Raw genomic sequence first — 25,321 nt, forward strand, 5'->3', positions numbered from 1 at the left:
TAAATTGCAAAACTGGAAATAATCTTTAAAGGTAGCTGACAATATATATAGAATAAAACAAGTAAAATATGACAATAATTTGCTTAGATTTTTGTTATCCAAGTACATTAGTTGGCTTGGTCTGCCATAACAAAATACTGTGGACTATGTGGCTTAAATAGCAGAAATTTATTTTCTCACAGTTCTGGAAGCTATAAATACAAGATCAAGGTACCAGAAAATGTAATTCCTAGTGATGTCTCTTCCTGGCTTGCAGACAGTCAGTCTTCTTCCTGCTGTGTTCCCCCATGGCCTTTTCTCTGGTGGGAGGTGGTGGGGTGGAGGGAGGGTGCACGTGTTCTGCTCTGGTGTATCTTCCTCTCTTATATGGACATAAGGACAACAGATATCTCTGGTTAGGGCCCCAACATTATGACTTCATTTAACCTTAATTATCTTCTTAAAGGCCCTGCCTTCAACTGCAGTCATTTAGAGGTTTAGGGCTTCAACATATGAATTTCGATAAGACACAATTTATTCCATAACACCAAGTATAAAAACTCACTTTGTATTGAGTTTATGCTTATACTTACCTTAATGAGTTGTGATAACCTGATGGTCATAAGGAATATTTAATGACAACAAAATTAACTTTAACACATGCCAACTCAACTGTCAAAATAGCAACTGTTAAAAGATTAACTCATTTGTGAAAATCTACATTTGAATGAAAGGACCTTGAAGCATTTTTTATATATCTTAAGTGTAAGCATTAAAGAATATGCTCTACCACCTAATGATGCCCTGAGCATTTTGGTAAAATGGAACCTTGGAATCCCAAATTCAAGATTTTATTCTTGGGTCTACCTCTTTTCTAATATTTGGCTTCCTTTTTTGTGAAAACATTGAAATTTTATATACATATATATTATATAATTCATATATATAAATACCAAATTTCCTCTGTCCACCTCAATTTTTCCCCTCCAGTCACAACTTGTATGTAATTTGTTTCTCTATCAAGTTACCTAGAAATATTTATTATCTTCTTACATGATATATGTTCAAAGATTATGTATGGCCCTGTAGGAGAGCAAACTTTGCCACCCCAATGAGGTTTCTCTTTGGCATGAAGATTAACGTAGGCTGATTTTTTTTTTTTTTTTTTTTTGTGGTATGTGGTCCTCTCACTGCTGTGGCCTCTCCCTTTGAGGAGCACAGGCTCTGGACGTGCAGGCTCAGCGGCCATGGCTCATGGGCCTAGCTGCTCCGTGGCATGAGGGATCTTCCCGGACTGGGGCACGAACCTGTGTCCCCTGCATCGGCAGGTGGACACTCAACCACTGTGCCACCAGGGAAGCCCCTAGGCTGATTATTTTTAAGGTCCAAAAGAATCTTTGACCTTCCCACTAACTGCCTAAAGAATGTACTAGAAATAGGATCTGTTCCAGGAAGGGAGTCACCACCACATATAACTATAGTATGAACTAGGTGTGTAGACAGGGAAGCACCTAGCAAAGACTGTTAAAATTTCTCTCTGTGTCCCATAGTCTCTGCATAGCTCAGAAAACATTTATTTACCAAACATTTGCTTTTCTATCTCTATGTGAATTGCCTGCCTCCTCCTTGAAACACCAAACCACAACCTCAAACATCTTCTTCTGTCTTTAGCTGAAGGTGGTGTTTAAGGTGAGGGCTTCAGCCATTTTGGTGAGCTAGTTTTCCTGGGTTTCTCCCATGTATGTATGTTACTAAACTTTTGTTTGATTTTCTCCTGTTAATCTAAGTTTAATTCTTAGACCAGCCAGAAGAACCTAGTAGGGTAGAGGAAAATTTCTTCTTCCCCAATAGCTCCTTCTTTTGAATCAAATATGTGATAGTTTGTATGAAAAAATAATAATATTCATTGCTTACTCCTTCAGTTATTTGTTCTCTTCTTTATCTTCTCTTTTAAGGCAAGATAAGAAGTTATGTTGACCAAATATGAAATCATAAACTTCTTTGTAACATGCTGAATAGATATGTATTAGGAGAAAACCATTGAAGCTATTTTCAAACTGATAAAATTTATCAACAGATAAATTGAAACATTAGCAAAATGTGGGTAGATATAAAAAGCATTCATCTATAAGAATTTAGAAACAATACCATAAGAAGGTAGAGAGATTAAAGCAGGGAAACTTAAACTTCCCTAGAAGATAATCTGGACACTAAAACTTGAAAACAATTTATTCCATCTTGGCTCATGAGGTGATTTCACTTATTTGTCAAGATACAATAAAGCAATGTAGAGAGTAGTACATAGAATAATATTTAATGGCTTGTATTACTTGAGACCTTTCAGAAATAGTTTAGAACTGCTATTAAGAAACATCTTTTCTCTCCCCGGAATTTTAGTATTCTCTATGTATTTTTATTAGAATTCTCTATTTGGATGAGATTACCCACAAGGTATAAGAAACTGACTAGAATTTATAAACTATGCACCCCCCCATGAATATCATAGAAGAAAAGCTAGCTTATACTTTGCTAAATTTCACTACTTCCTTTCAATTAAGAATTCTATTAGTAAGTTTTTTTCAAACAATGTAATTCTGAATGACAATATAATTCTGAAACAATGTAATTATCCAATTAGAATCATATAGGAATTAATATATTTCAAAAATCTGATAAAAATGAATTTGTTTTACATTATATATCTTGTTTTAGGTTCTATCTAAATTTTAAAATTAGCAAAACTTGAATAATAATTTTAAATAATGTTATGTGATTTAAATATATATGAAATATTTTCACATATTTGATCACATATAATGCTTTGAGGAATGTAAAAAAGACATTATCCACATTTTATATATGAAGGATTAAAATTCATGAAATTTTGCTCATTTTTCACCCTTGGCAATGAGGTATCTATCTTTATCAATTCAGTTTAAGGAAGAATTACTATTGTAAATATTTCTTTACCACATAACAATTGGTTAATCACATCTTCCTGTTTCCTAGAGCACTTTGTTCATGTATTTATTAGTAACACTTTACTAATAGTAGAAGAGTTTTAGTTATATTCTTACAGCTACATCTCTTTTTCTTTGCAATTTATGATGCCTTGCAATCAGAAATTGCCTTTGCAATTTATGATTTATTTATGATTAATTTATGATTATGTTCCTAAGACAGTGCCTCTAAAACAGTATGAACATGATGAGTGTTTATTGCATCAGTTAATTAATTGTATTCTCCTGGAGGTCAGAAGTAATCATTTTAACTCATATTTCTACAAAGAAAGAAGTTATTTAATTTTTATAACTGATTTTTTTTTTGTTTTTAAGCTTTAAGCTTGTTTTTAAGCTTCTATTCCTCCTGATGGCAGAATAATTTATACTTAATAGTTAGAAAAAATAGAAAGTTAGAAAAAAATTGTATGGTTCACAACTATGACTTTCAGGTGACTACTCAGTAAATTCGGAATCCAAAGTCCTTATTAGGGTTGTCTCTTCCTTCTCAAGGGTCTCACACCAATCTTCCTCCTCCCTCAGATGGTGCCTTTTGAAGGAGGACACTCAAATGTGTTTACAATGACAGAGATGCTTCTCTTCCCCACACTGTCATCTGGGTCCTGAGATTCTCAACTTTCAAGTATACAGTACAGGATTAACTACAGTCACCATGCTGTACATTACATCCCCAGGACTTACTTATTTCACAACTGGAAGTCTGTAGCTTTGACCATCTTCATCCATTTCTCCCACCTCCCCCGCTTGCCTCTGGCAACCACCTACGTGTTATATGGATCTACATGTTCATTTTTTGTTTGTTTTTTGGTTTTTTTTATATCCCACATATGAGTGAGATCATACAGTATTTCTCTTTTTTCTCTGTCTGATTTATTTCTCTTAACATAATGCTCTCAAGATCTGTCCATGTTGTCACAAACGGCAGGGTTTTTTTCTTTTGTAAGGCTGAATTAAATATATATATATATATATATATATATATATATATATATATATTCATTCGAGTTAGTGCTTTCACTTCCTTTGGACAAATGCCCAGAAATGGAATTTCTCTGAATCTGGTGAATATCACTTTAAACAACTCTCTTCCAGTATGTATCTATACATTAAACTGATTAATGTAACTTCTTGCAATGACTTGCTACTGTTATGCAAGTCCAAGAGGGTTATCTGTAAAGAACAGAAAGGTAAGTAGTTTAATGATTCCTGTTTTGAAAAAGTTAACCAACTGAAAACTGGACTGTTGGATAAAAATCTATCAGTCTTCTCAACACAGCTTAATACACTTCTGCTTAACTGTAAGTACTAGAAAATACTGTAATGACCATATGCTCCATTCTATTATACATTCTATTATAAATTATATTATAGGTTACTCCATTCTAATACAAATTCTGTTATAAATTATTTAAGTTAGGAATTGATGTATTACTTTCTACATACCCTAAAATGTCTGGCATTGGGTTTGACACATTTCAATTATTTTAATGCCTTTAGTACTAAGATTAATAAGCTTCTATTTTCCCTTGTCCCTGAAGTTTGTTCAGTCAGGATGTTTGAACAACTTATTTCATATCCAAACTTTAGAAATTTTACAGAGTGTATGCCCAGTGGAATTAGCTTTACTTGGGAGAATTATTTTAATCCCTTATTGACTGACTTGCAAGATGCATCCACCTTGATGTTTTCACAGGAACTTATTTCACTGATGATGATCAAAGGACGTATGTTGGGCTTTGATCAGAGTAAGTCTAAAGAAACCTGGAAATCTGCAAATATGCGGTGATTAAAATTCTCTCTCCGTCTTCTCTTAGTGAAATGAGGAAAGTAAAATACTGACTGATATAATTAGTGTGAGAGAAAAGAGAATGTTTTTATTTAAAGGTAATTGAGATAGGGCTAAAGAAAAATTTAATACCAGGTTCACATTATTATTGAAATTGGGAAAGCCAGTTTTCCAAATAATAAATGAATGCAATCTCTTCAGTTACTTAAGGTATTTACCTCTTCTGGATATAGTGTCTGGCCACTTGGAGATATACCTCTCTCAAGGAAGGTGTACTTGAGGATGACCCTTATACTTAGTGCGTTGCACTTCTTATTCCTGGTTAGTCTGGGGGTGTTGTGTTACCTCTTAACTCAGAGAAATTTCTTATAAGAGAGCTTACAGAAATACAGGATAACACTGGATATCACAATTAATTTTAATCTTTTGGTAGCATTTTACTTATCACAGAATGGTTTGAATTGATATTATGATTTGAGAACCCCATTTGGCTATAATACAGTTCACCAAATTCAGAAAATAATAGCTAGTATTGAAATGTAATTAATGTTATATTAGTAAAACTATCCAACTAGTAACAATTAAATATTTAAAGATTATCTTTTCTTTAGGAGATTGCTCTTTTTAGTCCTGGTATTGATGTTTTTAGTCCTGGTAACTAGCAGATACATGAGTTTTGCAAGAAAAGGTGATCCACAAATTTCATGTAAATTATTACTTGGAAGATGGTCCACACCAGGGAAGGTTTATAATAGAGACTAGGCACATAGGAACATGCTAGACATCTTTAGAAAGGAAGGGGGAGTTTAGAAAAAGGAAGCATCAAGACAAATACAAATATCTATTTATGATTTTGTTCTAAGAAAATATAAATATTATTGGTGTACCAAAATATTTATTAAAAACTTTGATAATGTTCTCAGATATAATATCTCTGAAAATAAATGCTGGGGCTTATGCATCTCTCTGTCATGAAGGCTATAACACACATAGCCCGATACATATTTAACATATTGAAAGTTATTACTACATGCAGCTCAAAGGTTAAGAATGCCTTCAGTTAATCCAGTGCTACAGATTATGCAAATCTCTTTCATAGGTGTCATGGTGTCCTCAAAAAGCACAAATGTACAATTTCCATTCTTCTCAATATGACTCTGATTCCTCACTGAGATGGCAAAGATGGCTTACCAATTACTGTGATCTGTGTTTCTCAGTCAGAAATGTTTTTGTGGAAAATCTAAAAGAAGCATAAATACAAACAATGGCTTCCCATGATGAATCTGCACACATTTGAACACATTCATTTTCAATTATCCTCCTGCAAAATATGATCACAAATAACAGAATTTTATAAAGATATATTCCTATTAATTTCACCTTTAAAATTCAAATAAATGCAGTTAATATTTAAGAATGAGATACATATGAAACCATACAAGCAAGATAAAAGCAGTATATTTTTTCTACTGGTGACTACAAAGTGTAAACAATACAGTACTAAATCATGAATTAAGGAAATTAGAGATCAAGTTTAAGTCCTAAGGATATTGATTTATATACAAAAAGACATAAACTTTTTACACAGGGTAAAGCAACTATTCTCACCTAAGAGTCAGATAGTACAAAGATTTAAAATCACATTAAAGATGCAATAAAGAAATTGTTCACACGGGGGATAGTAAATAGAATAGCCTTGTCAAAGTAGAAAATTGGTCTGGAGGTACAAAGAGAAATGAGCCTGAACTAGGTGCTTAAAGTTACATTAGGAAATACTTTCAATTGTAATGCAAGACATTAAAACAAGATATCAAGGCAGTAAATTTTGAATGTATATGTTTCAGGACAGTATGTGGGAGTAGTATTAATTCTGTATGTGATTGCTTGTACCACATATAAGAATTCAAATTATGAATCTTTCTCAAAAACTCAGAAAAGAGCTAATAAGACTGTCAACCAGAGAAGTGGCTTTTGGAAAGGAAAGGGAATAGTGGAATGGAAGAGTCTTAGGCAATATTATAATAATCAATAATATTTGTTGATGCTTTGGATGTAGAGTTGAATGAAAAGATAAGAAACTTTGCTAAATAGAATTTTCAATGGATCAGTATTTCAGGAAGGAAGACAAATTTGAGGACTAATTATTTATTGATACCATATTTTCCAAAATATTTTGAATCAGCTTAAACAGAAATATCTTATAATAGAAGTACAGGTAAAGAAATACCCTAAACAATCAATAAAAAGTAGAAGGCTTAAGCCAATACAGAAAGAAGAGTGATAATGGGAAAGTTCAGATTTAAATATGTGAATTTGAATTGTCAGTGGAACATTCAAGTTTAATGCTTCTTAGTTAAGTGTCAAAATCACCTTACCATAATGTCCAAGATCCCAAATTATTTGTGTAATGGAATTTTGCTATTGACCATGACTGAAAATTAGCAAACCATCAGCTGGGTCTGAGATAAATCATTTAGAAATACAGATATTTGGTTGGTTGTTAAGCAAAGATAATTTTGAAGCACCATAAATATTTGTGAATATTTTTAATTTATATAAGTTCGGATATGATATTCAATATATTTCTGCCTATACATTGTATATTTTCAAATTTCAATACTGAATATATTATTTAAAATAAATTAATAGATATTCTAATCATAGTAAATGATCAATAACTTAAATAGTTATTAAACAATTCCTAGGAAACCCTCTTAGTTGTTTTCAAGAAGAAGTGCCAGATATGTTCCCTGATTTCCTATAAGTTTATGACTTAGCATGACTATGAATCCCTTAAGTGCCTATACAGATGGCAATTGATTAAAGTCTGATATGACCAATAAAAAAAAATTATGCCAACTGTGGCCTGAGTAATAGGTAAGTCCTCCTGGAAGTATTGATAATAGGACTTAAACTGGACTCTGAAGATTGGATCATATTTTAATTGAAGCCCCAGAGGGAAAGGCATTATGAATATCACTTTCTTTAAAGGCATAATCTGTTCAGATGAGAGGAAAGAGATCAGAAGAGCTAAATTATGAAATACAGAATAATGTGCACTAAGGTATTGGGGAAAGTGACTGAATAGCTAAAATGAAGTTATAGAATTTATGGCGTGCTAGTCTGAGGCTGTTGAATAATGTCGTGCAAACAATAAGGAAATAATACATGGTTTTGAATATAGCCTAGACAAAGTAAATTAACGAAGGTGTTCTAAGAAGGGAGAGGAGGGTGGGTTTGAGTAGAATAGATTAGTGGTAAGAGAGATTGCAGGTATCCAGGATCTATTATAGCACCCAGTACAAAATAGGTGCTAACTAAATATTTGCTAAATGAATGAATGAATCCATGCATGCATTCAAGGTCCAGAGCCTACTTAGGATGCAATAAAATTTGTCAGGTTGGAGGTGATGTTCATGCAGGGCACAGGATCACTTATTTCAGTATTAGAAATTCTGAGCTTTCAAACCACCTACAGAACTCCAAACCCATATTAAATAAATATAAGTTAATCATAAATTATAAATGCATGAAACCCATTTCACTTATCGGTAATAAGAACTGTCATTTGAGTTAATATTATGAGCTCTACTTGTTTTGATTATGTCATTATTCTTCTCTATTTGTACCGTCAGCTTAGCCAATTATTTTTCTTCTCAAGGCAATCAAATATTTCTGTATTCAGAATAAAATTAATGAACCTGCTCCTCACTTCATAGATGGTTTCTTCCAAATAACTGGAGAAGGAATCTTTCTGCTGTATCATTCATATGTATCAGATGTAAGCTTTAGCATGTCAGTAATTTGTGTTTCCCTTTTGACATGATAGGGCTGAAAGAGAACATAAAAAGCTCTGTTTGTCTACTTTTCTAACGTATTTAAAAATAAAAATAATGTCCTCACACACTTTAGCCAGAATCGTTAGTATGCCAGCAAAAACAACAAGAAGATATTTCAGTCTCTTAAAATTTCATGATTCTATTCTTTGTCAAAATTCTTTTCAACTGATGTTAATGGGATTTTAGGGGTAAGATGCAGGTCTATCTATTCATATAGATGAGTATTTTTCAGGGTGCAGACAGATGTTCTGGCCACGGTTGAGCTACTTACTGTTGCATAAACTTAGACCATTCCAGTTGCAAGCAGATACGGAAATAATAACTGATGAAGGACTACAAAAAATCGGTGAATCAACTAATTTGCATGGCAAACTTTTGAGCATAATTGTCCAATTCCCTCTCTATAGTCTTTGAAAGTCTATCAGAAAAGGTAGAAATATATAGAAAACCTCCCTAGGCATAAGACAACTTATGTTTTCCCTTGAGAAGTGGGACAGCCCTACCTATGAGTTTATTTATTGTGTTGCCCCAAAGTTCTGTCATAACTGAACTCTCTCCTTTGACCAGCACCTCCACTGACTTAAATAGGCTCAAGTTTCAAGGTCACACTCAGTGTGACTACTAAGTATTTGTTTCCCTGTAGAATGTCTTAGAAACTGCTTAATAAAAACAACTGAAAATATTTTATGTGTATCCCCTATTTATAAGACATTGAAGTAGAAAATCACTTTTCCTGGTGTTTACAGTATATGATAATATTCATCTTATTCATTTTTTCAAGCAGAAAACTTGAAAGACTATGTATGAAACTGTCACTTCTTTTCTAAGGACTGTCACTTCTAATAGTAAACAATTTTGTTTTATAGATTCAAATTCTGTGAGTCGATTATTTTAGCACAACACCCAATAGCAAAACAACAGTTTCAAATATTATGAAATAATATGAGGTATATGAAATTTTGTCACTCTCTTATGAATGTGAGAATGTTTTCATAACTTTGATTGCCCAAGGATATAGTCTTAGAAGACTCAATACATTCTTTGGTCCATAATAAGTTTAGACATCTTTCTTTAACTGTTTATTCAATATTGCATTCCTTTTTCCAATGGACACTTTAACCAGATAAAAGGTACAGAAAGATGTGTTTGCAATGCTTCGTACATATTCTGTTAGTTACCGTGCCTTTCAGCTTATGTCTTCATTCAGGCAATATTACTCTTACTTAAGGAATACCTTAGAATATAGTTTATTTTCTTCTCAGCCACTAACATTATATATAATGTAGATTTTTTTGACTCTTACTGCAAAATTAGAGTTGTGTGCCCTCTTTGTAATAAGAGTAGGTTGTGCAGCACAAATTTGTGCATTTGATTTTGTTTACTTATAAAAGAAATGTTACAGTGTTACAATTTAAGGTAGTATTTATACATGCAAGTTGCTGCAGAGAATCATGACAGATTCTAGCCAAGAGAGTATTGTCTTTGACACATTAAGGTAATTATAGAGAAAGGAGACAATTATTTGAATGTTTTCTTATTTGGAGGTTGGAAAACCAATGCAAAATCTGGATACTTGAATAGTACATTTTATTTTAATGAAGCAATATTTTCAGAATCATAATTTCCAATTTATAGCAAGCATTTGAAATAAATTCATATAAATATTCTTGGAAAATGAAGTTTGAGTAGTGTCTAGATGTAAGCACACAGGATTAAAAAACATTAAATATATTTTTAACACCTTTATTGGAGTATAATTGCTTTACAGTGGTGTGTTAGTTTCTGCTTTATAACAAAGTGAATCAACTATATATATACATATATCCCCATATCCCCTCCCTCTTGTGTCTCCCTCCCGCCCTCCCTATCCCATCCCTCTAGGTGGTCACAAAGCTCCGAGTTGATTTCCCTGTGCTATGTGGCTGCTTCCCACTACCTATCTACTTTATATTTGGTAGTGTATATATGTTCATGCCACTCTCTCACTTCATCGCAGCTTAAATTTCCTCCTCCCCGTGTCAAGTCCATTCTCTACATCTGCGTCTTTATTCCTGTTCTGCCCATAAGTTCTTCAGAACCATTTTTTTTCTAGGTTCCATATATATGTGTTAGCATACAGTATTTGTTTTTCTCCTTCTGACTTAATTCACTCTGTATGACAGACTCCAGGACCATCCACCTCACTACAAATATCTCCATTTCATTTCTTTTTATGGTAATGTAATATTCTATTGTATATATGTGCCACATCTTCTTAATCCATTCACCTGTTGATGGACATTTAGGTTGCTTCCTTGTCCTGGCTATTGTAAATAGAGCTGCCATGAACATTGTGGTACATGACCCTTTGAATTATGGTTTTCTCAGGGTACATGCCCAGTAGTGGAATAGCTGGATCATATGGTGGTTCTATTTTTAGTTTTTTAAGGAACTTCCATATTGTTCTCCATAGTGGCTGTATCAATTTACATTCCCACCAAAGGTGCAAGAGGGTTCCCTTTTCTGCACACCCTCTCCAGCATTTATTGTTTGTAGATTTTTGATGATGGCCATTCTCCGGTGTGAGGTGATACCACATTGCAGTTTTGATTTGCATTTCTCTAATGATTAGTGATGTTGAGCATCCTTTCAAGTGTTTGTTGGCAATCTGTGAATCTTCTTGGGAAAAATGTCTATTTAGGTCTTCTGCCAATTTTTGGATTGGTTGTTTGTTTTTTTGATATTGAGCTGCATGAGCTGCTTGTATATTTTGGAGATTAATCCTTTGTCAGTTGCTTCATTTGCAAATATTTTCTCCCATTCTGAGAGTTGTCTTTTCACCTTGTTTATGGTTTCCTTTGCTGTGCAAAAGATTTGAAGTTTCATTAGGTCCCATTTTTCTTTTTTTTTTTTTTTAATTTCCATTTCTCTAGGAGGTGGGTCAAAAAGGATCTTGTTGTGATGTATGTCATAGAGTGTTCTGCCTATGTTTTCCTCTAAGAGTTTTATAGACTCTGGTCTTACATTTAGGTCTTTAATCCATTTTGAGTTTATATTTTTGTATGGTCATAGGAAGTGGAGTGTTCTAATTTCATTCTTTTACATGTAGCTGTCCAGTTTTCCCAGCACCACTTATTGAAGAGGCTGTCTTTTCTCCACTGTATATTCTTGCCTCCTTTATCAAAGATAAGGTGACTATATGTGCATGGGTTTATCTTTGTGCTTTCTCTCCTGTTCCATTGATCTATATGTCTGTTTTTGTGCCACTACTACACTGTCTTGATTACTGTAGCTTTGTAGTATAATCTGAAGTCAGGGTGTATGATTCCTCCAGCTCCATTTTTTTTTCTCAAGACTGCTTTGGCTATTCAGGGTCTTTTTTGTGTCCATAAATATTGTGAAATATTTAGTTCTGGTTCTGTGAAAAATGTCATTGGTAGTTTGACAGGGATTGAATTGAATCTGTAGATAGTTTTGGGTAGTATAGTCATTTCCAAAATACTTATTCTTCCAACCCAAGAACATGGTATATCTCTCTCTCTGTTTGTATCATCTTTAATTCCTTCCTCAGTGTTTTATAGTTTTCTGCATTCAGGTCTTTTGTCTCCTTAGGTAGGTTTATTCCTAGGTATATTATTCTTTTTGTTGCAGTGGTAAATAGGAGTGTTTCCTTAATTTCTCTTTCAGATTTTTCATTATTAGTGTTTAGGAATGCAACAGATTTCTGTGCATTAATTTTGTATCCTGCTACTCTACCAAATTCATTGATTAGCTCTAGCAGTTTTCTGGTAGCATCTTTAGGATTCTCTATGTATAGTATCATGTCATCTGCAAACAGTGACAGTTTTAGTTCTTCTTTTCTGATTTGGATTCCTTTTCTTTCTTTTTCTCCTCTGATTACTGTGGCTATAACATCCAAAACTATGCTGAATAATAGTGGTGAGAGTGGACAACCTTGTTTTGTTCCTGATCTTAGTGGAAATGTTTTCAGTTTTTCACCACTCAGAATGATGTTGGCTGTGCGTTTGACATATATGGCCTTTATTATTTTGAGGTTAGTTCTCTCTATGCCTACTTTCTGGAGAGTTCTTTTCATAAATGGGTGCTGAATTTTGTCAAAAGCTTTTTCTGCATCTATTGAGATTATCATCTGGTTTTTACCCTTCAATTTGTCAATATAGAGTATCACATTGATTGATTTGAGTATATTGAAGAATCCTTGCACTTTTGGGATAAACCCCATTTGATCATGGTGTATGAGCCTTTTAATGTGCTGTTGGATTCTGCTTGCTAGTATTTTGTGGAGGATATTTCCATCTATGTTCATCTGTGATGTTGGCCGGTAACTTTCTTTGTTTGTGACATCTTTGTCTGGTGTTGGTATCAGGGTGATGGTGGCCTTGTAGAATGAATATGGGAGTGTTCCTTCCTCTGCTATATTTTGGAATCATTTGAGAAGGATAAGTGTTACCTCTTCTCTAAATGATAGAATTCTCCTGTGAAGCCATCTGGTCCTGGGGTTTTGTTTGTCGGAGGAGTTTTAATCACAGTTTCAATTTCATTCCTTGTGATTGGTCTGTTCATATTTTCTATTTCTTCCTGGTTCAGTCTTGGAAGGTTGTGCTTTTCTAAGAATTTGTTTATTTGTCATTTATTTGTCATTGTTGTTTATTTGTCATTTATTCCAGGTTGTCCATTTTTTTGGCATATAGTTGCTTATAGTAATCTCTCATGATCCTTTGTATATTTGCATGTCAGTTGTTACTTCTCTTTTTTCATTTCTGTTTCTATTGATTTGAGTCTTCTCCCTTTTTTTCTTGATGAGTGTGACTAATGGTTTAGCAATTTTGTTTATCTTCTCACAGAACCAACTTTTAGTTTTATTGATCTGTGCTATTGTTTGCTTCATTTCTTTGTCATTTATTTCTGATCTGATCTTTATGATTTCTTTCCATCTGGTAACTTTGAGGGGTTTTTTGTTCTTCTTTCTCTGACTGCTTTAGGTATACAGTTAGGGTTTTTACTTGAGATTATTCTTATTTCTTGAGGTAGGATTGTATTGCTATAAACTTCCCTCTTAGAATTGTTTTTGCTGCATCCCATAGGTTTTAGGTCATCGTGTTTTCACTCTCATTTGTTTCTAGGTATTCTTTGATTTCCTCTTTAATTTCTTCAACAATCTCTTGGCTATTTAGTAGTATATTGTTTAGACTCCATGTGTTTGTATTTTTTATAGATTTTTCCCTGCTACTCTTATCTTGTCTCATAGCACTGCGGTCAGAAAAGATACTTGATACAATTTCAATTTTCTTAAATTAACCAAGGTTTAATTTGTGGCCCAAGGTATGATGTTTCCTGGAGAATGTTCTATGAGCACTAGAGAAGAATGTGTATTCTGTTGTTTTTGGATGGAGTGTCCTATAAATATCAATTAAGTCCATCTTGCTTAATGTATCATTTAAAACTTGTGTTTCCTTATTTATTTTCATTTTGGATGATCTTTCCATTGGTGAAAGTGGGGTGTTAAACTCCCCTACTATGATTGTGTTACTGTCGATTTCCCCTTTTATGGCTGTTAGCATCTGCCTTATGTATTGAGGTGCTCCCATGTTGGGTGCATAAATATTTACAATTGTTATATCTTCTTCTGGATTGATCCCTTGATCATTATGTAGTGCCCTTCTTTGTCTCTTGTAATGATCTTTATTTTAAAGTCTATTTTGTCTACAGTTTACAGTTGCTCCCAAAGTCCACTACCTCAATTTTAGGATGATTCATTTTCTATTCAGGTATTCCACAGATTCAGGTACATCAAGTTGATTGTGGAGATTTAATCCACTGCTCCTGAGGGATTTAATCCACTGCTCCTGAGGCTGCTGGGAGTAAGTTCCCTTTCTCTTCTTTGTTCACACAACTCCTGGAGTTCAGCTTTGGATTTGGCTCTCTTCTACATGTGGGTTGCCCTCTGGCATCTGTTCTTTGCCCAGACAGGAGGAGGTTAAAGGAGCAGCTGATTAGAGGGCTCTGGCTCACTCAGGTCGGGGTGTGGGAGTGGTATGGAATGCGGGGTAAGCCTGCACAGCAGAGGCCCGCATGATGTTACACCAGCCTGAGGTGTGCCATGTGTCCTCCTGGGGATATTGTCCATGCATCACAGGACCCTGGCAGTGGCGGGCTGCACAGGCTCCTGGGTGGGGAGGTGTGGATGGTGACCTGTACTTGCACACAGGCTTCTTGGTGGCTGCAACAGCAGGCTTAGCGTTTCACGCCCGTCTCTGGTGTCCATGCTGATAGCCGTGGCTTGCACCCATATCTGGAGCTCGTTTAGGCAGTGCTCTGAATGTCCTCTCCTCGTGCACCCTGAAACAATGGTCTTTTGCCTCTTAGGCAGTTCCAGACTTTTTCCCAGACTCCCTCCCGGCTAGCTGTGGCCCACTAGGCCCCTTCAGACTGTCTTCGCGCAGCCAACACTAGTCCTCTCCCTTGGACCTGACCTCCAAATCCTGAGCCTCAGCTCCCAGCCCCCACCCACCCCAGCAGGTGAGCAGAAAAACCTCTCAGGATGGTGAGTTCTGGTTGGCACTGATCCTCTTTGTGGGAATCTCTCCACTTTGTCCTCTGCATCCCTGTTGCTGCTCTCTCCTCCGTCAGTACGAAGCACCGCCTCCTGCCCAAATCCCCATCTCCGCCAGTGAAGGGGCTTCCTGGTGTGTGGAAAAATTTCCTCCTTCACAGCTCCCTCTAAGAGATGCAGGTACCATCCCTATTCTTTTGTCTCTGTTTTTTCTTTTTCCCTACCCAGGTATGTGAGGAGTTTCTTGCCTTTTGGGAAGTCTGAGGTCTTTTGCCAGCGTTTAGTAGGTGTTCTGTAGGAGTTGTTCCACATATAGATGCATTTTTAATATATTTGTGGTGAGGAATTTGATCTCCACATCTTAGTGCTCTGCCATCTTAAAGGTCCTCTGCATTAAATATTTTTATGGTGCTAATATGTGGTTCAACTCCTCAAACCATTAACAATCAAAATTATTTGTATTTTAATAACAAATGTAATGGTCATTTGAAAGAAGTATTGTTTAAATAATTGTATTTCTTTTCATTTTTTCCTAATTAAAGTGAAGTTAGTGATAAAGCCAGTAAACTTTAAGAAGAATGTACAAAAATAAAGTAATAATGTTTAATATAAACAATTTCAAAGAACATCCTTATTCTAATTAAAAATTTATAACATTTCTGGCAACTGGAACTAACAAAGTTACTATTGAGTATTCTAGCTATTAAGGGATATATTATTCTAGTATTTTATGTTAGTCATTTCTGAATATCATACACAAGATTTGCATATATGTTTATTGACCCAGTTCTCTTCTGCCACTATAGGTTTACCCTACAACTTGATGGTCATTATTTACTCACAAAGATAAACTACCAATGTTATAGAGAGGTAGATCATATTTGCAAAGTGACTGCCTAGCTGACATGGATCCTCGGATGGATCAGCTTCCTAGAATTTTACAGTCTTAATCGTTAATACACCCTATGCTGTCCTTCATATTAAGTCTAAGGATATTCTTATTTCTGACATATTTTCTACATGACAAAATATTCTGAAACATTATTTTGCACATAGTGAGATCTTTTCTTGAGGTTTAATGCACAATTAACTCATAGGGACATAGTCAATTTTTATCCCAAGCATAAGAACATATCTAACAGTGAAGATATTGACAAACTTCCAAGGACATTTTTCTTGTAAACTAAGTTGTACTATAATTATCTTTGACTGGAAAGGGTATTAGTATATAATATCCTAAGAATAAAATCTGATTTATAGACAATTACTGTACAAATTCTTGTACATAAACATGACTATGTTTCAAAGTAGTATACCATTATTGAAACATATTGATATTTTTTCTAAGTGGAACAAGCAGAGGAACTGTTACAGTAGTTTAATTTTATTCAAAAATTTAAGAATGTAAAAAACAAAACTAACTTCCATTGTATAGTGAGGAGAAAAATTTGTGTTAATCTTGGATCATTGCAGAAAATCTAAAGATAGTCCAAGTTTAAAGGACAACTTAACCATCTTATTATTCCAAACTTGTGCCTGAATTTGGGATGGAATAATCCTAAAAAGTGTCAGGGGAGATGAAATACAGACACAAGTCATATAGTACTCATAAGTGAGAAATAGTTACAAGTAATAGTTTGAAAACACACAGTAATAAGTACAGAGATTATGAAGAATTCAATTTTTTTCAAAATAAATAACTTTTTCAAATGATTGGGTACACTAAAGTTAAGAAATTTTACAAAATGATTTGTTAATAAAATGGAAAATATCATTTAAGTACAGAATATCTGTCATTTTACAGAAATAAAGTATAAGTTTTAATTTTATATTGTATATCTTCCAGATCTTTTTTTTTTTTTTTTTTTTTGGCTTGCTATGAGCTGATTTTTATTGGGAGAAACAAGAAAAACAGGGCCACTGTCTTCAGAAGGCTCGAGTTAAATAAACCATGTGTTTCCTGAGTAAGGCATTCTCACATTTAGAAACTGTTCATCAGATTAGACAGTTGACATTTGGGGATGGCGGAACAGAGATACTAAACAGGGAGAAGTTGGTGGGTGTGGTTCCTGCCAGAGCAAACTTGGCAGCCTCCTGATGGGATGAAGGGGACCCAGGGGAGGAGTGCCAGCCCACCTTACTCATGAGCCCCAGGAAGTGTGGTTTGGATAGTTGGAGAGAGAATGAAGCAGAGATGCTTTAAACTCATTCAAAACCAACTTCACTGTCTTTCTAATGGTTGATCCTTCTGCTGACCTCTCTATGTAAAAGTTTGTGATCTGTTGGTTTCTTCTCTGTTTCTTAACCATTTATAATACGTGCAGACATGTGAGGCCCAGGTGGGCTTTGAAGAGGCCTGGAGAGGAGGTGTTTGCCCATAAATGGAGATTTTGAAACTTAAGACAAGCCTTACTCAAGACCAAGTGGACTGCCACACATGCAGTGAGGTCTAGGGAGTCTGAGATCTAAGTTCTAGGTCTAAGGAGTTCTTTTTTTTTTCTTTTTTTGAATTTGCATCTTTTTAAAATTTTTATTTTAAATTGGAGTATAACTGATTAGCAATGTTGTGTTAGTTTCAGGTATACAGCAAAGTGATTCAGTTATAAATATATATGTATGTATTCTTTTTCAAGTTCTAGGATATACTTTAAAATAAATAATATGTAATATATTTTTATGCATACATCTATCAACATTGAGAAATTCATTTCCTTTTAGAAATTATTACTTGAAAGTATTTTAAACCTAGGCACTCAGAGTTGACTCTGCTCTGATACTTTATTTTTACAGGATTCCATACATTTCTTTATAACTGTATATTATCCATAAACATTTTGAAATAGTCCTTATATACATTGTATGAGTGTTTAGAAATATATAAATATTTAGCTATCCAAAAAGATGATAAAATCAATGTTTTTAGCTTCAGCTTTATCATCAATGTATATATCATCTTACTGAATTTTAAAAACTATAATAGTTCCCTTAAGCAAACAAATGAGTTCGTTCCTGGCTTTTCATGGGTTGAGTCCTTGCCATGAAAGAAGGCGAGTCTTTCTTCTTTTTGTTGGCTCTACTATTGTCTCACAGTATGAGAGCTCCCCCTCTGAGCCCCCAACTCTATTTCATTAAGGTCTCTATTCATTAATATCTTACAAGTAAAATAGTAGTCCCTTAAAAAAGAAAGAAATGGGTAGGAAGGCAACTAAAGTTTTAATATATAAGAAGAGAAGCATAAACAAGACTTTAACTAAACATCTTCCCTTCTATATTCCAAAGTATCTGGTAATTCTAATATGTTATACTCCTTATTCAGCCTCAGAGCCATTCTGTTATCTTTCCCACCTCTTATATATATGAGTATCTTATGTGTTTTTATATTCTTTCTGACATCTCCACCAGTAATTTATTTATTACAATGGTTAAATAACTTTATTTAATTAAGATTCAAATTATAGTGTTAAAATCAATTAATTATATGCTGCTATCATTTATTAATTTATTCACTCAATATATTTGTGTACCAATGTTGTACAGTGTCTTATCAATGTAGACGAAAAGGTCAGTGAGTCAATGTTAAATTTTCTACTTATTAATTTTGTAAATCCATATGATAGATTTAACTCACTTGAAGTAAAACAGCATTCATGAACAAAAAAAGGGAATGTGATACTGAAACAGTCAAGGAAAAAGAAAATCTAAAGAGGGACAGAGAGAGGAAAATTAAAGATACTTTGGTTACATTCAAAGAAATGTACAGAAAATAATTTGTGGAGATGATAACCTTCTGTAGTAAAAGGGAGACATAATAGAACTTAAAACTCTGGTCTCACTCTATTATTCCCTCAGGTGCTGCATTTTTGGTAAATTTTTTTTTAGTTTCATGGCTGGAAACTATTACTTTGCCTGATGTACAGCTTTTCAACTGCTTGCATAATTAAAAAGATGTTACGAGCATAAATTTTTATTTTTATTGAGATTTTTTTCGGTTTGAAAGGGATTTAAACTATACTTGGAACATCTTAAAGTAAATATGTGAATATTTATGATAGGCTTGTTAGGACTTAATTTGTTGAACTTTATTTTTTAATTTACTTCACCAGACATGTTTATGGCCAAATAGACAACTATATTTGACTTGTGAACAGCTTTCTTAAAAAGGAAAGGGAATTGAAAATGTGATCTTTAGAAGTACCTTTATACTCTGTGTGGTAAAATGATAATAAATAATATGGAATCAAAAATAATATCCGTTCTGTTTCTCTTGGAAGCCATGCATTTTACTCATATTTATTTGTTAGTGTAATTAATTCTTATTATATTTTACATCCCTCTTCTACTTTTCATTTGATAGCTTATGCTCATCTCTATAAAAATCATTATTAACAGTGATTGTGCATTATTCACAGATATTGGCTGACCTAGAAAACCATACATTATTTAAGAATGATCTGGAATGTCAAAAGCTGATTCTGGAAGCAATGAAATACCATCTATTGCCAGAAAGAAGAACTTTAATGCAAAGTCCAAGAACTAAACCTAGAAAATCTACAGTTGGAACTCTGTATGCAGTGGGAGGAATGGATAACAACAAAGGTATTTAGTTCTAGATCTTTAGTAATACACACACTGTATCACACCATGACGTGATTTTACGGTTGTAACCTGTGTAATACCAACAAACTTCACAGAATCACAGCTTTATTCATTAAGATTTAAGATTTAGGGAAAAGTTAAGACACCTCTCAGTTTTCCATTTTTTCAATCTGTAGTTGCTGCTTCTGCTTCTTACTCATCTTTAAATGTTTTATCTCATGCATTATGTACAAGACTTCATATGAAATGAAAAAGAGATTAAAAGTACCTAGAAAACACGGGCCAAATAATTTGTTGGATATATTGAAACATGTATTTCTATTCTAAATAAAGGAAATGTAATCTGCCAGCCACATGCTCGCTGAGAGTAATATTATGAAGGAGCGAGTCTCTGCTTTTGAGGGGTTTAGAATCTCATACAGAAGCCAGACAAAGAAGTAGACAATTATAAATGGGTGTACTGACTATGGCAGGTATCATTTACAAATTTAAATTTTTTTTTACCATTTTTACTCTTACAAGGAAGTGAATGATTTAAGACCAAATACATACATTCGAAGGTTTTGTTCTTACTTTTCTATAGTTAGCGGGAAAATCTCCATGAATGTTTGTTCTCTTTAGCCTTTTTTATGTGTCTTAATTTTCCTGAACAAGTACACAAGACAAATAATGTAAGTGTCCTATGTTTGCATCTAATAGGTGACATAATTATCCATAATACATTTATTATACATGTACAAAATACAGTTGGCAAACATAGAGTATGACCACATATTCAAGCTCTGTTAAAGGAACTCTGTTGTTAAAGAATCAGGAGGAAGCAACAGAGCTTACCTCAACTACTGTGAAGTGAGATCACAAAATAGGAGGCAAAGGGAAACAATTCAGGTAATCAATAGAGAACAACACACATTTCCCATTTTTTATTTGCCAAGAAGATATCTGTGGCTATAAAATGATTTTCACTAGTTTAATTTTTGAAGATTTACTCCTATTTGCTGGGCTATGGATTTCTAGTGATTATCACATTAAACGAGCATTAAAATATTAACATATATATTCAAGAGCTTAACTATTAGTTAAAAAGGGTAAATGACTTGACACTTTAAGAACTAAGGAAATGGCATCAATCTCCCTCCTTTCCTGTCTCTCTCCACTTCTAACTCTTTCTTTAATGTTATTATTTAAGAGACCAAGTCAAAAATTTCCCCCCTAAATGATATAGTGCTTAACACCCTCTTTTATAAAGTGGTGAAACAAAATATCTTAGATACAAATCTCTCTCAAAAATAGCCAGAAATTATATTGAAATGTCCCCAAAAATGTTTTTCAAGCTTAGAAAACAAATCTATTAACCTGTATCCATGTAGTCCTTATGAGAGTAATAAATACTAAATAACACACAGCACGTGATATAATTTGCCATCTCTTGGAGCAGAAGCATGCAAACTTTATTGTAACATTTTTGCGGTACGCGGGCCTCTCACTGTTGTGGCCTCTCCCATTGCGGAGCACAGGCTCCAGACGCTCAGGTCCAGCAGCCATGGCTCACTGGCCCAGCCACTCCACGGCATGTGGGATCTTCCGGGACTGGGGCACAAACCCGTGTCCCCTGCATCGGTGGGCAGACTCTCAACAACTGCACCACCAGGGAAGCCCTACTGTAACATCTTAATAAGTTCATTTTACCTATAAAAGTAAATATCAATAAAAGGACAATGATGTTATATATGTTTATCAAATTTTAAGGTCTAATGAATGACATTTACTTTTCAAGAACACTGCATTCTACAGAATGAATGCCTGTATAAGATAAATTCCATTTGTAAATATGCACATATCATTGAAAAAATAAAGAAAGAACATTGATGAAATCAGGCCAGCCAGTGACTAGGACTGAGCAATAAACAACAAATTAACATTAGTATAAAAATCACTATGCTATGAAGAGCCAAAAGACATGACTAATTTAAATTTTTAAATTTAACGACTTTAAATACAATTACCATAGCATAAAATAATACGAGTATGGGGGGGGTATTTTGAGTTAAGCTCTTTGTCAGCATTTGAATTTGTCTAATTTTACACAGCAGTCTTTTGAGGCTGAAGAAATTCTTAAGAAATTGAACTTTCTTAGGGATTTTGAATCTTTCATTTTATAATTGAACACTACTAATCATTTAGCTATTGTTCCACTTATCCAGTAGTCCAGAAGATTAAAAGTGTGTGACAAAACAAGGGATTTAAAAAGATATTCCTGATTAAATCAGCAATAAAATAGAAAAAAAATTGAAGGAAATTTTAGGAATTCTTACCATATCCTCTGCACTCTATGAATTGGATATTAAATATATCCCATAACTTAGACAAAAATCTGACATTACCAAACCTCAGAGAACCTACTTTTCCTGCTGCAGCAGAAACTTTACCAGTTTCAAGAGATTTAAAGAACAACTAGGACATTTTCAAGTTAATCCCTTGTATTTGCATTGTGCTTTTATTGCTTAAAAGCTGTTTTCTACATCTTATTAACTGTGCTCTCTCTAAATAGGCATTAAGATTTTATCTTAAAATTGTGTTTTCTTTTCTTTAAAGGTAATGAGGAAAATTAAAATGTAAAAAGAGGCAGGGAAATCAAAAGAAAAAATATAGCAAAACATTGGAATTTACTTTGCATGACTAATTTGAAAAATAATGCAATACAATATAATACAGTATGTTACAATACAATACAATGATATGCAATATTTAGTGTGCTTTTTGGAATTATTTACATATTCATATTGTGCCTCATAAGGTTATGTAAACATTTTATTGAATTCCTCTTCAGCTCCACAGTTACTGGGATTTGTATGATATTTTATGGGATTGATAAACTATGAGTACAACTCTTGCAGATTTTCTGTAAATATTAAGAAAATTCAGAGCATTTTTCTCTCCTTTCCCCTCCTTTCTTCTTATATCCACACATACATGCATCCTATAATGATGCACTTTTTGCACATCTATTTTGTGCCGGCTCTGTGTTAAGAACTGGTGAACATTATGAATATTACCCCTACCTCACAAAGCTTCCAAGTTACTCTAGGAAAGCAAAGAGTAAACAAAATATTTGTGAATAAAATGAGTGTTACAGGAATGGAATTGCGAGTGAAATCAGTATAATGCTTGGGAGCCAACCTAGTCTAGTCTAGAAGAGTAGAGAAGTACAGAGAAAGTGTTTGTTGTTGTTGCTGTTTTTAGTTGAAATCTAAAGAATTATTAGGCATTAGTTTAGCACATTACTGGAGCAGCAGAGTAGGTGTGGTGGTGAATTCCAGACTAGAGATAAATCAAATGTGAGGGTTTACAGCTAAAGAAGAGTGATATCTTTAAAAATGGAGAGAAATCCTTTATGGCTGAAATATAGCCAGTGGAGAAATGAAAGCCACATGGTAGTAGAGGAAAGACACAGCAGATTTCAGGGAAAGGATAAGAATGATAGATTCTGAATTGAAATCTAGACATCATAGAAAGCATGTGATGTTCCGAGTGAAGAAAGTAGTCTTTGCGATCAGAGAGATGCCTGTTCAAATCCACGAATGTCACTTAAAATCTCTAGTCTAATTTATCTTTTCTCAATACTGTATTGTGTTTCTGTAACAATTACAGTGATTAAATGTAAAGAGGCTAAACTAATACACAGCATTCCAACATGCTTGTTCAGTGCCAAAGAAACCATCAGAGAACTCAGCAGCAACCTGGGCTGACTTTCCTTATCACATTATGGACTAAGGCCAAGCCATCTAGGAACTTTGGAGGCATGGACTATAGTGGTTCTATGACATAATAGTAATGTGACATAGGGAAGAAGATAGGACAACAAGATATTCATATCAGTGGAATTTATATGATTAGCATTATGTAGAAATTAAATGCCTTTTATACCAATACAAACAACATTTAAGAGTTGGGAATCACATGAATTGTATGAGAGAAAAGAATCAAGTCATAAATGAAGTTAGCAGTATCTCTTGGAAAGTATGATTTAATTCGCTGCCATACTGGAAAATACTGAAAAATAAGTTTTTAACGATGTAGTAATTTATAGCATATTTAAGGACAATTAAAATGATTAATATATTTATTAATGTTTGTTCTACTATGAATGAAAAATGAGGGGACATAAAATTAAATACGGAAAAAGTCAATGAATTTTTAAAAACTATTTTTATTAGGAGGACAAATTTTTTAAATGTTTTCAACTGAAATCAAATGCAGATTTAAAACAATGCAGTAAATTGTACCAATAAATATGCTTTCATTTTGGTAAGAATTTTATTACAAATCACATAGGAATCATCATAAATCCTTTAGAAGGTTGAGTTAAAAGTAAAACACTAATTGCTTATTCTCAAGTGCTTGAAATGTCTCACACTAATGTATGATTCATGTAAGCTATGAAATAAAATTTGGTGCTATTGGTTACTGGAAAATATTTGTATCAAAAGTCTATTGAATTTATTTTCTGATGTTGGTTGATTATTAGAAAATTCCATGCAAGTAAAAATAATTTGGTTTTGTACTCATAGAAATTGTATTTTTTGAAGATTCATTTTATTTCATTCTAATTATGAACATATATTGAAAACCTGGTAAATATACAGTAGTATAGATAAGAAAAGGAAAACCAACTGTGAGCTTATAACTTAAATATAATCATTGTTACCATTGTTAACAGAGTGGCATATTTTCTTTTCCAAATTTCTCTGTAAATGTGCATGTGTGTGTGTGTGTGTGTGTGTGTGTATACATGTTTGTATACAGACATAACTCTATATCTACATTTATACAGAGATTACCTATTTACAATTGTCTTCATCTCTCTCACTCTGGTATCTAAATATAGGCATATTTAGATTTATTAACATACCTAAGAATTATTATTTTGTTGCTTTTATTTATTAATTATATTATATGTGTAAATTTATATTTCATTAAATTTTTTAAATACATCATTTCAAGTACCTTACTAATTCTTATTCACATTAAAAATGCCACGGTTTACTTGAGCTTAATCCTATTATAAAACACTTTGGTGGAATAATCCATTTTATTTTCTATAAATAACACCATCACTAGTATCTGCATACGTTAAGAGTTTTTCCTAAGCTTTGAGTGTTTATACAGATAACTGGCTGAAAAATTACTGGGTGGGAAGGTAAAGTTTTGTGACATATGAGCTGATTTCTTTCTTGAAAATTTTTAAGAATTTATAGTAGCACTAAATTATGGAAATAGTGCCATTTTTAGGGCCTTGTCAACAAATTTTCTGTCTAAAAACCCTTTTTATTATTAAAAAGTTTAGCATAATAGTAGAAAAAATAATATAATGAACCCTGTATTCTTGTCATTACATTTATATTTCTCCTTTTCGTAATGAAATTGAATATTTTTGTAATTTCAATTTTTTATGTATTTAATCATCAAATATACTGCTGAAGAGTGACATATTAGTTTGCTATTTTTCCAATTATTACATATTTTATTTCAGTTTCTTGAACTAATT

The 25,321-nt window shown here is 33.4% G+C and overlaps 1 protein-coding gene across 2 annotated transcripts in view; it reads left to right on the forward strand.

Moving 5' to 3' along the window:
• Positions 1–25,321, forward strand: part of KLHL1 (kelch like family member 1) — a 374,004-nt gene that overhangs the window by 257,291 nt on the left and 91,392 nt on the right. For both annotated transcript variants that reach the window (XM_019945984.3, XM_019945985.3), the window contains one exon: positions 19,587–19,773. In XM_019945984.3, coding sequence (XP_019801543.2) covers positions 19,587–19,773 — 187 coding nt within the window. The remainder of the gene's footprint in view (positions 1–19,586; positions 19,774–25,321) is intronic.

The sequence above is a fragment of the Tursiops truncatus genome, chromosome 18 (assembly GCF_011762595.2).
Source record: "Tursiops truncatus isolate mTurTru1 chromosome 18, mTurTru1.mat.Y, whole genome shotgun sequence".
Taxonomy (NCBI): domain Eukaryota; kingdom Metazoa; phylum Chordata; class Mammalia; order Artiodactyla; family Delphinidae; genus Tursiops; species Tursiops truncatus.